The following is a 13,583-nucleotide window of genomic DNA, read 5'->3' as shown; positions in this document are numbered from 1 at the left end:
AAATATTCTCAGATATTAGCTGTGTGATCCTGGGCAAGTCACTTTCCCTCAGTTTCCCCATCAGTAAAAAGAGCTAGAGAAGGAAATGGCAAACTCTTTGCCAAGAAAACTCCAAATAGAGCATGAAGAGTCGCTACAACGACAACGCGCTTGCTGCTTGGGGACCGATTTTCGGGAAAGTTCATTAATGTTAAGGTCGCTGAATGTCGGGACAGAATGAGGGACAAATAGTAACTCCAGCGTCTCTGCCTTCCCTTCCCAGGTGAATGGGGAGGGAATACCCGCTGTGAGCATAAACAGCAGCTGTCAAGGCGCAGGAGCACCTGGGGATCCGGAGCTCTCCCAGAATCCGGAGTCAGGGGACCTGGCTTGAAGCCAGCTAACTCGCTGCTAACTCGCAAGGTGACTTGGGGCACCTCCGCTGTCCGGCCCGTTTCCTCCTCTAAGGAACGAGGGGACGGGATCTCACAGACGCCTTCCGCCTCTGAAGACTTGTGTTTCTATGCCCTCCCACCTCCTCTTCTGTAAAAAAGAGCCGGTTCAACTATGACAAATTCTCAGAGGGCTCCCGGGAGCCGAACGCGACCTGATCCTGCAGATGAGGAAACCGAGGCCGAGGAGGCGCAGCGGGGGCCGGGGAGGCGCAGCGGGGGCCGAGGAGGCGTGGGCTGCGGCTCAGGGGCTGCCCCGGCCGCACCCGCAGTCTCTCCCCATCCCCTCGGCAGCCTCTGAGGCAGGAGGCGGGGCCAGACCCGCCCGATGCAGTGACGTCACCGCAACCGCGCCCAGGGCAGCCCCGCGGCAAGGGCGGCCCCCAGACGCGAGCCCCGCCCCTCCCGCTCGCCAGGCGCCGGGCGTTCGCCTCACATCCGGGTCCCGCCGCCGCCGCCGCCGCCTCCCGGGCCTCGCTCATTCAGCTCCGCCGGAGCTCAGAGTTCCGACTAAGATGGCGGCCGTGGGGCGAGCCGGCTCCTTCAGCTCTTCGCCGCCGGCCCTGGCCGCCGCCAACGGCTTCGCCCCGGCCTCCTGCACGGGCGGCGGCGACAAGGCCGAGGACGACGACGGGCAGAACCTCTGGTAACCGGAGCCCGCGGCGGGGGCCGGGAGGGGAGGGGAAGCCGCGCGGGGAGGGGCCGCCGCCCCGCCCCAGCCCCCTGCCGGGGTCCCCTCCCCGCCCGGGGCGCCCTTCCCTTGCTCCCCCTCTTTGAGTTGGGGTCTGCTCCTGCCTCCCTCCTCCGGGGGCGGGCCCCTTCTCTTGGGTGGGGGTCCCTTTCGCCCCCTCCCATGCTCCCCTCCGCCTGCTTGGGGGTCCCTCCCTTGCTCCCCCCTCCCTGGGCCAGGCTCCTTCCCTTGCTGCTCCTGCTCCGGGCTAGGCTGGGGGTCCTCCCTGACCCCCGCAGCCTCTCTAGCGGTCCCCTTTCTCTCCCCGCCACCGCTGCCAGGTCCTGCATCCTCAGCGAGGTCTCCACCCGTTCCCGCTCCAAGCTCCCGTCGGGCAAGAACGTCCTGCTGCTGGGTAAGTGGTGCCCGCCCTGCCCTCGGGGGGCTGGGCCGGCCCGGCCGGGAGGGGCTCCGGCCTCAGTGTCCCCTTTGGTAAAATGGGCGGTGCTCCTCCCGGTCCCGGCCTCAGTGTCCCCATCGGCAGAATGGGCGGGGCCCCTCCCGGGCCTCCACGCTGCCCGAGACTGGGCGGGCCTCCCGAGCCGGTGCCCGCCCCGAGTGGGCGGCCGTGTCCCCGCCGAGTCCCGGCTGCCGTCCCTTCCTTTGTGCTGGGCCGGCCCGGCCCCTCCCCCTCCCGGGCTGGCCCGGTGGCGGGCCGCGGACCTTGGCCGCCGCGCCCGGGAGCGCGGGGACGCCGGGGCCAGCCCCCGGGCCCTGCTGTTGTTCCCCGGCGGAGCTCCCGGCCCCCAGAGCCAGGGTGTTGACCGAGGGAAGCCCGTGCCCTGCAGCAGTCGCCCGGAGGGGACATCTTAGGATCCAGGGCACCCTCCAACCCGAGGCACCCTGTCACGGCCGTCTGAAGTGTAACGGCGTAACGCGTTAATTTTTCATGGATGACTGGTACAAAAGATGGGGAGGCTGGAAGGGAGGCCCTGGAGAGTCCTCCTCGCCGGCAGCTGGTTTCTCGCGGAGTGTTCGGCTTACCGGGCTCTTGCCTCTGGGAAGGAAGTCCGCCGCTTTGGTAGTTGGAAGGGACTTTGGCTTCCCTTCCCCCAGCCAAAAGGTTTTGATCTGGAAGGACCATAGTCCATTTAGGAGTCATTAACCGTTCTACATATGTGCCGGTTCTGAGCCTCTGTGGTAAAAGACTGAGTTTTGTCACCCTCTTTGTAGGGAGCCCCAGAGTCATTTAGGTGCATCTTTCTAAGATTCTCTTTCACGTTTGCCATACTTAGATGTGGAATTTCTCGGTTAGATTAAAATGAACGGAAAATAATAAAACGATATGGGTTTTTTTCCTGTTGTGCTAGAAAGCCTAAAAGGAGACTTGAGATTTTATAAATCATAGAAATAAGTTAATTGTTGATTAGATGCTGACATTTAATATGAACTTTTTGGTATCAGGAAAACCCGCGACATGTTGTTAATCTGGAACGTCTCATTCTTGTGCTTGTGAGGTCCCTGCAAGGTGTCTGGAATAGCAGGACTTGTTAGTAGTGATTTTATTTGCCTTAAGTGAACTTTTTTCTTGTGATTTGTCAGGACCGTGTTTTTTAAAAATAATCTTTTACTGAATTTGTTCCATATGAGTATGACATGTCTTGGGTAATTTTAAGATCAGGATTTTAATGGAAACCATCTAGAGAGTGTTTGCAAAGCCTCTTTCATTGCACTTAATACTCAAGCCAGTGTTTTGTGTTTATCTTTTAAAATGACCTTACAGCAGCTTGGCAGGAACAGAAATGACTTTTAATTAATTTAATTTATATGGTAAAGAAGACTGGTGTTTGGGGGGTTTTTTGGATTTCATTGTTGCGGAAGCAGGGTAATGGAAAGTACTGTTAGAGTTGTTATATGGATGGCTCTGCCTCTTAATGTTGGGAGGAAGAGTGGTAGAGATAGAGTGAGAATGGCTGCTTGTGTTCACTTTTATCATCCAAGACAAAGCGTGTCCTGTGACATGCACAGGTTTTTAAATCTCTGAGTGCTGGGGGAATTCTCTTATAAATACACAAAATCAGAGGTTGGGGGGGGAACCCCCAGAACCCAATCCCTTCAGTCACTTGACAATAGATGCCTTCTAGATCTGATGTTATGGGATTTGATTCTGTAATGATGAAATTTTAAAAATTTTGTCCATTTCCCCAGCACGTACTGGGCTAACTGTATAGGCTCTTCATGATGAGCCACGGCTGATAGTTCTTCTGACACTTCATGGTATTTTTGACTCAGCAGAGACTCTAAGCTTTCCCCTTCAGTGGATGCCCTTTCATTGTCTATCATGGAGTCTATGAAGGAACCTTAAGGGCCATCCTTCCCAGCCCTCCATTCTACAGAGTTATGTCACACAGGTGGTAGTTGTTCTGGTCCTCAAGAGCTTTTACTGCTTTTCCAGTCCATAAGGCTCTCATTTACTTGGAGAGCTCAGACTGGTCAGTTCATTCCAACATGTTTATTAAATAGCTATTTTGTGAATGGTCCTGAGAATATGGCTGGACCACAATGTGGCAGTGTGAAACTGCCGGTATCTCCAAGAGACTTCCATTGCACTGAAGAAATAGAACAGGTTTTCTGAGAATTGAGGACTAGACAGTTTGAGAAAGATGAATGCAGAAAAAGCAGAGGAGAGAGACTGGGAGACATTTTTCTGAGAATTGAGGACTAGACAGTTGGAGAAAGATGAATGCAGACAAAGCAGAGGAGAGAGACAGGGAGACACCTGGGAGGGCTGTTACCCCAGCCATGTCTTAAAAGAAGCTATGCATTCTAAGAGATAGAAGGGGAGGACTTTGAGGGCATACTCACAAACAGCCTGGGCACAGATACAGATTGAAGTTGGTGTGTTGAGTTCTGGAAATATCTTATAAACCTGACTTGGAACATAGGATTATTGAAGGAGAATAATGTGAAATTGGTATAGGAAAAATAAGGAATAGAGAGGAGAGGACTTTACATGCTGGTTTAAGAAGTTTGTAGTTTATCCTAGAGGCAGTTAGGAGTTACTGAGTGGAAATATGTCATTTTCAGACACATTTAGGAAGCAAAGAAACAAACATTTATTAAGTGTCTACAATTTGTCAGCATTCATTTGAAATGCCGGGTATACAAAGGGATACATGATATAGTCCTAGTCTGCCTCAGGGAGTGAGACCACATGTGCTCATACAAAATAAACACAGTGTAACTTTGATGGCCCAGTGGCAGCTCCTGTATGTGGGAATCGGAAAAGCCTTCCTGTAGGAGGAGTAGGGTTTGAATTGGGGGTTCTGAGAGGAGGAGGTAAGAAAGGAGGGTGTTCAAGCCATGGAAGACAGCGTAAAGAAGAAACATGACATACTCTGGGTGAAAAGGCCAGCTTAGCTGAACAGTAATGTCTGAAAGCATTGAAAAAGTAGATTGAATCCAGATTGTGAATGACTTTGTGACAAACAAGAATTTATATTTGATTGTAGGAGTCATTGTAGTTCGTTGACCATGGGAGTGACATGGTTGGATTTTGCATTAATGACCTTATTTTGGCAGCTATGTGGAGGGGTGAGTGGAAAGGGGAGAACTTTGAGATAGGAGGCTGTTAAAATAGTCCGGTTGAGAGATCAGGGGCTTTACTCTGGTTTTGGCTGAGTGCAGAGGGGAGGAATGGAGGCTGAATTGATGAGATTTAGTAAATGCTTAGAAATTCAGGGTGAAGAAAGAGCAAGGATTTGAAGGGATGGAAGGATAAACATGCCTTTGTTGGGAATGGGGAAATTTGGAAGAGGGGTGGCATTTTGGGAAAAGATACCGAGTTGTGTTCTTGACAGAATCAGATGCTATGGGGACATCTAGATCAAAATGTCCATTAGGCAGTTAATGTGAGATTGGAGCTCAAAAGTAAGACTGGTTCTCTAGATCTGGAATCATCAGAATGTAAATGATAATGGAACTCATGGAAGTTGAGGTCATGAGGAAGGAGAGTGTCATTCAGAGAAATGAAGAGGGGCCTAGGCCAGAGCCTTGGGGTAAAACTTAGTTAGGGGATTTTGATGATGACATTGAACAGAAATGCAGTAGTGGAATCTTAACAAGCAGCTACATAGGAAGAAGAAGGACCAAGAGCTAGCAGTGGCACAGAACCCCAGCAAGGAAGTGTTCTCAGTAGTGTCACAGGGGCCTCCAGAAAGGTAAGGATTAGATTAAAGAGCCATGGTAATTTTGGAGAAAGGAATTTAAGTTTAGTGATGTATTTAAAGCCAGATGGCAAGGATGAGGAAATGGAGGCTAGTGGGCTTCTTATTAGGTGATCTGTTGTGAAAGGAATGAAAGAGATAAGATGATAGTTTAAGGGCATGATAAGGTCAAGTGAGGGTTCGTAGGATAGATATAGGGATAGGATAGGAATCTGTACCTGCTTGTATGAAGACTAGGATGATTATTTTGGCAGCTGGTGGCAGATGGTTTAAAGAGGGGGAGAAACCTCCTAATTATGCAGACCTCCTAATTATGGTGTTTGAATGTCCAGTAGAGGGAGAGGTTATAAAGGGCTGAACTAGAATAGCCAGAATAGTGGCTAAGGAAGGGAGAAAGATATGAGTAGGAAATGTATTATTTCTTCTTCATAATTCCTAGTTTTCCTTAAGGTTCATCTCTAATACCACCTTAAATAAGTGGTCTTTCCCCCCAGTTTATCTTGTATGAGTTTTACATATATATCTTGATAAGATTGTAAACTCCTTGGGAGTCAATCAGCAAACATTTTTAAAGTACTAGGCATTAAGCCTAATGCTAAGCACTGGGGATATAAAGTTGGCAAAGATAAAGTACCTTCAAAGAGCTCTTGGTCAGTTAGGAGATAACTTGTAAATAGCTGTGTACAGACAAGTTATATACAGATGAATTGGAAATGATCAGCAGAGGGAAGATGGTAAGAATTAAGAGAGATCTGGAAAGGCTTTTTGTAGAAGATGAGATTTTAGCTTATACTTGAAGGAAGCCAGAGTGTGGAGATGAGGAGGAAAAGCATTCCAGCCATGGAGGAGAGTCGGTGAAAAAGGCCAGAATTAGGAGATGGAATGGAGACCAGTGTCACCAGATTGCAGAGTATATAGTGGTGGTGATGGTAAGAAGATTGAAAAGGGAAGGGTCAGGATTTTGAAAGCCAACCAGATTTTTATATTTGATTTTGGAGGCAATCAGGAGGTTGGTTATTGAGTGGGGGTTCATTGGTGAAATGGTCAGCCCAATGCTTTGGGGCGAAAACTGTGATAGATGAGTAAAGGATAGACTGGAGTAGAAGAGAATCGAAGGAAATCCAATAGCCCATTGGGATGATCTAGGCATGAGGTGATGATGGTACAAGAGTGGTGACTGTCAGAGGAGAAAAGGGTACATTTTGGAGAGATGTTGCAAAGTGAGTTGAGAATGGACACCTAGGTTAGGCACCTGAGGCACTGGGAGGGTGATGTTGTCCTTGACCGTAATAGAGAATTTTGGAAGAGAAGAGGGTTTGAGAGAAAGGTGACAAGTTCCATTTTGCTCAAATGGAATTTTTGTCTTTAAGATATCCAATTCTAGGCATCAGTAAGTCATTGGAGATGCAGCACTGGAGGTCAGGAGAGAGGTTAGGGTTGGATAATAGATTTCAGCAATCATGAGTTTAAAGGTGATCGTTGAATTCATTGGAGCTGGTAAAATCATTGAGGGAAATAGAACTAGGAGAGAACACCTAGATAGAAGAAAGTAGCTTCAAGCAGAAGAGAGTGATTGATAGCAGAATCAAAGGCTATAGAGAGGTCCAGAAGCATGAGGATTAATAAAAGGCCAAAGATACAGGCATATAAATTGGCATTAGCAAAGCAGCCAGTAGACAGGGAGAGATTGAAAGTTAGTGAGAGAGTGAGAGTGTTAGAAGAGACAATCAGCTGGGGAAGATGGGATGAAATTGAATCAGTTGTGCATGCCCAGTGATTGGCCTTGGCTAAGAGAAGAGCCAGCCGATCAGGTGAGACAGGAGGGAAAGAGGAGCTGGGACAGAAGGTGTCTGGTAATGGGAAGTGAGGAGGAGGAGGGGAGAAGAGCAAACAGCCTCAATTTTGTTAGTTCCCACCTGAAACCATAGGAAGTTTTAAGGGAGATGAAAATTTTTGAAGAGGAACTCAGACTAGGGATTTCATGAGTGTATGAAGCTCTTGGTGAAGTACTCAGCTGCTCCATTTTCACTTTTCTCTTTGTGTCCCAGTGCCTGTCCCATCTTTAGGCACTCATTACATTTGTATTGATTGATGGACAAGACTTGACAATTGACTGAATATGGGAGATAAAAGGATGTGGAAGTTCTAGGATGGCTTTGAGATAAATCTGGTTGCCTGGGAGGATGCTAATGCCTTTAACTGAAATGGGAGATTGCAAGGAGGGAGAAATTTGTTGGCTAAGAGGTTATTGGAGTGCTAATAGGATAGCTGTCCAACAGTCAGTTTGTTCTTTTCTTGGTATAGATTGGTATAAATTACTCTGCTCATAAATTTTTACATTTTTCTTTTAGTATTTGAGATTTTCATCCAAACCCTTTTGGGTTTAAAGAGAGAACTAGAATAGTTTCTTGTAATGATGGATTCTTATGCTAACCCCACAGATGTTTAATTGAAAACACACACGCACACACACACACACAATCCAGATTTCTCTGAGAGCTTCAGAGGAACTCAGTGGAAAGCAGAGTGCTACGCTTGAAGTGAGGAGGACTCGATCAGACTCTTGGTTCCACTGCTTCTTACCTGTGGGACGTCTCTGGGCCTGCCTGCCCATCTGTAACAAGAGGAAGTAAGAGTACTTGATCTCCAGTGATTCGCACAGCTCTACATCTGTATTAAGTGGATAGTCAGCAGCTCATTGAAGGTGATGGGGGTATCGGATAGAAATTTCATCCATGTACAGAGCTCTTGGTAAGGAACTTGGTTCTTCCCTAGGGTAGATCCACAGCTCTATAATCTATCAATCTTAGAGCTGGACTTCTTTACATGATAGCTATAAACTTGTTAGAATATTTTGATGAATTAATTAGTTTCCTTTGTAATCCTCTGTTTTATCTATTGTATTTTATCTCCATTTTACAGATGAGGAAACTGAGTCTCAGAGGAGCCTCAGCGAAGATTGTAGTTTGTTCAAGGATACTCAGTTATATGAGGGAGACCTTGTATACTAGAATGAAAAGTCTTTGGTTTAAGCATCAAGGCACATTGATTTGAGTCATGTAGAAAAACAAGCTCAGTTCTAACTGGCCCCCACTAAGGTACTGTTCCATAAAGACACAAAGGGAGGAAACACTCAGCCAACATGGAGTTAATCTGCAGAACCATCTGGGCACAGGAGCAGGTTAATAAGGTAGGAGCTGCTGCTTGGAGACCAATGAATGCAAGGATTAGGATTGTGGCCTACTGCCAAGGAAACATCTTTTGGGGCTCCTACTTATTTATCAGAAATTAAGGAGTTCATTATGCTTGTCCTGCTTTATTGAATACTAAAGGTATTCTGTACCTTGTGCTGGCTTCTCTTCTGGCAGATGGTGAACTGTATGTGTTGCTCATTTATAAATAGTGCAGCAGATTTTCTGTAATGGCCCTTCTCTGAGAGGAGGCTTGACTAGAAATTGGGCTTCAGGGTCATAAAGACCTGTGTTTCATCTGGCTCAACCTTTCACCTGCTGGCCACATGACCCTGGGGAGGTGCTGTCCCCAAACCTCTTTCCTTCTCCCCCATGGGAATTTCCTACACAGATCACAGGGCTCAGCCTTTTCCTATCCATTTTACTGTCATGATTAGAATAGGATGTTTCTTAAATTCCCTTTTAATGTTGATCACTTTCATACTTTTAAAAACATTAACTGTATTTCACAGTATATTATCTTCTCCTTCCCAGAGAGAAATAACAAGGAATTAAAAGGGGGAGGGAGGAAAAGCAGTTCAGCAAAGCTAATATACACCCTGAAAAAATCTTACATTCTCTACATGTTCCTTATCCCTAGACACTCCCCTCTACTAAGTGCAGAATTGGGGAGGAGCTTTCATATGCTTCTTCTTTGGGAGCTCCCTTGGTTATTGTAATTTCAAAGCATTCAGTAAGACAGTAGGAAGGATACTAGATTAGGTGTCAGAAGACCTCAGTTTGATTCTTGGGTCTACCTCTTAAAATCCTTGTGCCTAAACAACTAACTCTTTAGCTCTCAGTTCCTCATCCATAAAATGAAGGACTTTGATTGGAAGATTTGCGCTTCAAGTTCTAAGTCTGCAATCTTCTAATAACATTGTGTGTTATTTTGTACATTTTGGATTATAAACTCTGAATTAATAAGGTTTCATTGTCATTTGAAAAAATATATAGTTTAATAATTCTGAATTATTTATACAGTCTTTATCACATTGCTTCCATAAAAAATAGTGGAGGTCAGACACCTTTATTATGATGACTTTATTTTGGAAATCAAACCTTTGAAGTGAAGAAAGGAATCGGCTATTTAATGAAGAAAGACTAAATCAAAGATATTTTCAAAGACAAGATTTTCTCAGACATCCAGGTTATATGTATTCTTTGTAGGTGACATGATAACATGCTCCCTTTCTTTTGAATGACCTTATCTTAGATTTTTTTTTTTTTTTTTTTTTTTTTTTTGCTAAGGCAATTGGAGTTAAGTGATTTGTCTAGGGTCACATAGTCACAAGAGTTAAGTGTCTGAGGTCAGATTTGAACTCAGGTCCTCCTGAGTTCAGGGCTGGTGCTCTATCTACTGTGCCACCTAGCTGCCCCTTATGTTGGATTTCTAAAAAATATATTTTAAGGTGGCATGCACTTCAATATTGTAAGTAAGAAGCTATGAGAGAAAGTTATACTCCTCCCAGGCTGCATATGAAAACAGGGAGATTTGCTAACCTGAAATAGTTGCTCCTGGCACATAGGAAGCATTTTAATGAAAGGCTTATTAGTTGATCAAGTCATATAATTTTTTATCTTTGAAACAAATGAACCAAGAGTTAGAGTCTCTTGGAAAAAGAAAGCAATTCACTGGGCGTCCCAGAAGGAAAAATGCGTTTTAGAGGATCAGCTGAGAGTCACCTTAAAGAGGTCATTCATTTAGTCCAACCATTTGAAACACAAAATGTTTTGCTTTCTTCATTAGCCAGAAACCATTGGGGTTCCCGGGCTTAGATGAGCATCAGTTTAGAATGTAACTCTTTCTGGATTACAGCCTATCTCTAAATAATATAGATGAGAGAAACTAAAGTGATTATAGCTAAAAGGCCTTGATGTGAAAAAATCATAATGACAGTATGCTGCATGATCATAGTAGAAAGATGTAAACAACAGCAGTGAATGGAACTCAGATGAAGTGCAGTGACCAGTCTGGCAGAGGAATGACTACTTCTTGTTTCATAGTTGAAAGGGACCATCTTGGCCGGCTCCTGCCAGAGCTAGAAGCATCACAAGGACAAGTGTTTATCCACTTCTTGCTTAAAGACCTGAAGTGAGAAAAACTAGAAAGTCCTACCTTAAATCATGGTTTGCCTTTTTTTTTTTTGGGGGGGGGGGAGGGTGACAACGTTTACTCCTTGGGTCTAGTTCAGCCTTCTGGTTCATATAGAACAAGTCTGTCTTGTGAGTGATGATGAAACCAGTCTTCCCCTCTCAGGAGATGGTGTACCACTGGTGGTGTTCTCTGTGTATGCGGAGCTTTTTTTTCCCCCTTCCCTTAATGGTGGTACTTAGGCCAGGGACTATAAAACTTCTTAGGAGGAGGCTTATAAGGTCAGTGGGATAGATTGAAGTCTTAGAGAAGAAAATGTCTTTCCTAATTTTTTCTCATCTTTTTTTTTTTTTTAATAGCTTTTTATTTTTCCTAATACATGCAAAGATAGTTTTTAACATTCACCTTTGCAAAACCTTTTGTTCCAAATTATTTTTCCTTCACTGCTCCACCCTCTTTTCCATAGACAGCAAGCAATCCAAAATAGGTAAATCTGGGCAGTTCTTTTAAACATATTTCTATATTTATCATCCTGCACAAGAAAAATCAGATCAAAAGGGAAAAAAGAAAAAAAAAACACAAGGAAAAATAAGAAAACAACAGCAACAGGTGAAAATGTTATGCTTTGATCCATATTAGTCTCCATAGTTCCCTCTCTGAATGCCTCAAATCACCTCATTGTTGAAAAGGAACAAGTCCATCACTGTTAATTATCATATGATCTTGTTGTTGCTGTGTATAATGTTCTCTTGGTTCTACTCACTTCACTTAGCATAACTTCACATAAGTCTTTCCAGGCTTTTCTGAAATCAGCCTGCTCCTCATTTCTTAGAGAATAATACTCCATTACATTCATATCACATAACTTATTCAGCCATTCCCCAACTGATGGGCTTCCATTCAGTTTCTAATTCTTTCCTACCCACAAAAGGGTTACTACAAACATTTTTGCACATGTGGGTCCTTTTCCTCATGATCTCTTTGGGGGTGTAGTATCTCTCCTGCTGGATCAAAGGATATGCACAGTTTTATAGCTCTTTGGGACATAGCTCCAAATTGCTTTCCAGAATGGTTGGATCAGTTCACAATTCCACCAACAATTCATTATTGTTCCAGTTTTCCCACATCCCCTCCAAAATTTATCATCTTTTCTGTCATCTTAGCCAATCTGAGAGGTGTGAAGGGATATCTCAGATTTGTCTTAATGAGTATTTCTCTTAACAATAGTGATTTAGAGCATTTTTTTATATTAGAAATAGCTTTAATTTCTTCATCTGAAAATTGTCCATATCCTTTGACCATTTATCAATGGGGAATGACTTGTATTCTTATACATTTTAGTCAGTTCTCTATATGTTTTAGAAATGATGCTTTTATCAGAAACACTGACTGTATAAATGGTTTCCCCTTCTACTCTTAGCTGCTTTGGCTTTGTTTGTACAAAAACATTTTATTTTAATGTAATCAAAATTTATCTATAGTCTCTATATATTTTAGAAACGAGGCCATTATCAGAAACACTGAATATAAATTTTTTTCTGAACTTTTTGCTTCCCTTCTAATCTTGTATGCATTGCTTTTGCTCATCCAATACATTTTTAATTTAATGTAATCAAAATTATCCATTTTGTTTTTCATAATGTTTTCCAATTCTTCTTTGTTCATAAATTCCTCTCTTCTCCACAGATCTGAGAGGTAGACTATTCTCATTTGCTCATAGTATCAACCTTTTGTCTAAATCATAGACCCATTTTGACCTTATCTTGTTTTAGGATGTTAGATGTTAGTCAGTGCCTGGTTTTTACCATACTATTTTCCATTTTTCCAGAAATTTTTGTCAAATATTGAGTTCTTATCCCAGAAGCTGGAGTCTTTGGAGTCAACTTTTTTTTTTTTAAATAAAGATCCAAGAACTAGAGCAGTACTTGAGAAAACCCAGGATACCTGCAGACTAAAAGTTGCCATGTGTCCTGGGTCCAGAGAGTGAATGTGGGGGATCCTTAGATCAGATTAGTTTAGTAGGGTCCTTAAGGAGTTGGAGATTCTAGCCATACTGACAGTGTTGATAATCTCAAGCCTGCTTTCCAATTAGGAGAGGATGATAGACGTATAGATAGCCCTTTAGATTTTCAAAGTGCTTCCCATAAGGGTTTTTGTCTTTGATCTTAACAACCACCCTCAGAGAGGAATTCTCCTACTTCATTGGTTTGGGTTTACAGATTGAGGAAGCCGAAGCTGAGAAAAGTGAAGGAGTTTTTGCCCCTGCTCTTCAAGTTAGTGTCTGAAGTGGCATTTGAAGTCAGCTCTGCCTAATCCTGGTTAGGTACTTGCTCCATTGCTCATGCTGTATCTTTTTGATTCAGAAAACTATGTTGTGTAAATGTTATTCATTTTAATGTTTTTATCAGAATTCCTTCTGAAAATATCCTAGCCTGTTTACTGACTTTTAAAGGCACAAGTGGGGTTTACATCCTCTTCTCTCTCTCTCTCTCTCTCTCTCTCTCTCTCTCTCTCTCTCTCTCTCTGGCAAGGCAATTGGGGTTAAGTGACTTGCCCAGGGCCACATAGCTAGTAAGTCTTAAGTGTCTGAAGCTGAATTTGAACTCAAATCCTTCAGACTTCAGGGCCGGTGTGCTCTCTACTGCACCATCAAGCTGCCTCTCCTTTTGTTCTTACATCATAATGAACCTCCTTTCATTGATATTGAATCCCAAAATATTCCCAAAATATTGAATTAGGAAAACCAGCCTCCATTTATTAAGCAGGTTATTTGTTAGTAAACTTTTATTAAGCTCCTCCTATGTGCCAGGCTCTATGCTACGGGTTTGGATAAAAAAGAAAGATAATCCCCATCCTCAAGAAGCTTACAGGTGTCCATCTAGGTGGGACAACTAGAGAAGCCTCATTAAGACTACACAGCCCCGGGGAAAA

General features: G+C 44.1%; 1 protein-coding gene across 2 annotated transcripts in view; it reads left to right on the top strand.

Moving 5' to 3' along the window:
• Window positions 1–830: 830 nt before the first annotated feature.
• DYNC1LI1 (dynein cytoplasmic 1 light intermediate chain 1) overlaps window positions 831–13,583 on the top strand; it is a 48,901-nt gene continuing 36,148 nt past the window's right edge. The window contains exons 1-2 of one of the 2 annotated variants that reach the window (XM_031940434.1): window positions 831–1,077; window positions 1,443–1,516. In XM_031940434.1, the coding sequence (XP_031796294.1) occupies window positions 947–1,077; window positions 1,443–1,516 (205 nt within the window). In that variant the 5' untranslated portion in view covers window positions 831–946. Of the gene's footprint in view, window positions 1,078–1,442; window positions 1,517–2,037; window positions 2,062–13,583 lie in introns of those variants that run through there. The other variant, XM_023505212.2, reaches the window with a different exon arrangement.

Source organism: Sarcophilus harrisii, chromosome 5 (assembly GCF_902635505.1).
Source record: "Sarcophilus harrisii chromosome 5, mSarHar1.11, whole genome shotgun sequence".
NCBI lineage: Eukaryota > Metazoa > Chordata > Mammalia > Dasyuromorphia > Dasyuridae > Sarcophilus > Sarcophilus harrisii.
The sequence above is the reverse complement of the archived record's forward strand: the minus strand, read 5'-3'. Positions and strand labels throughout refer to the sequence as shown.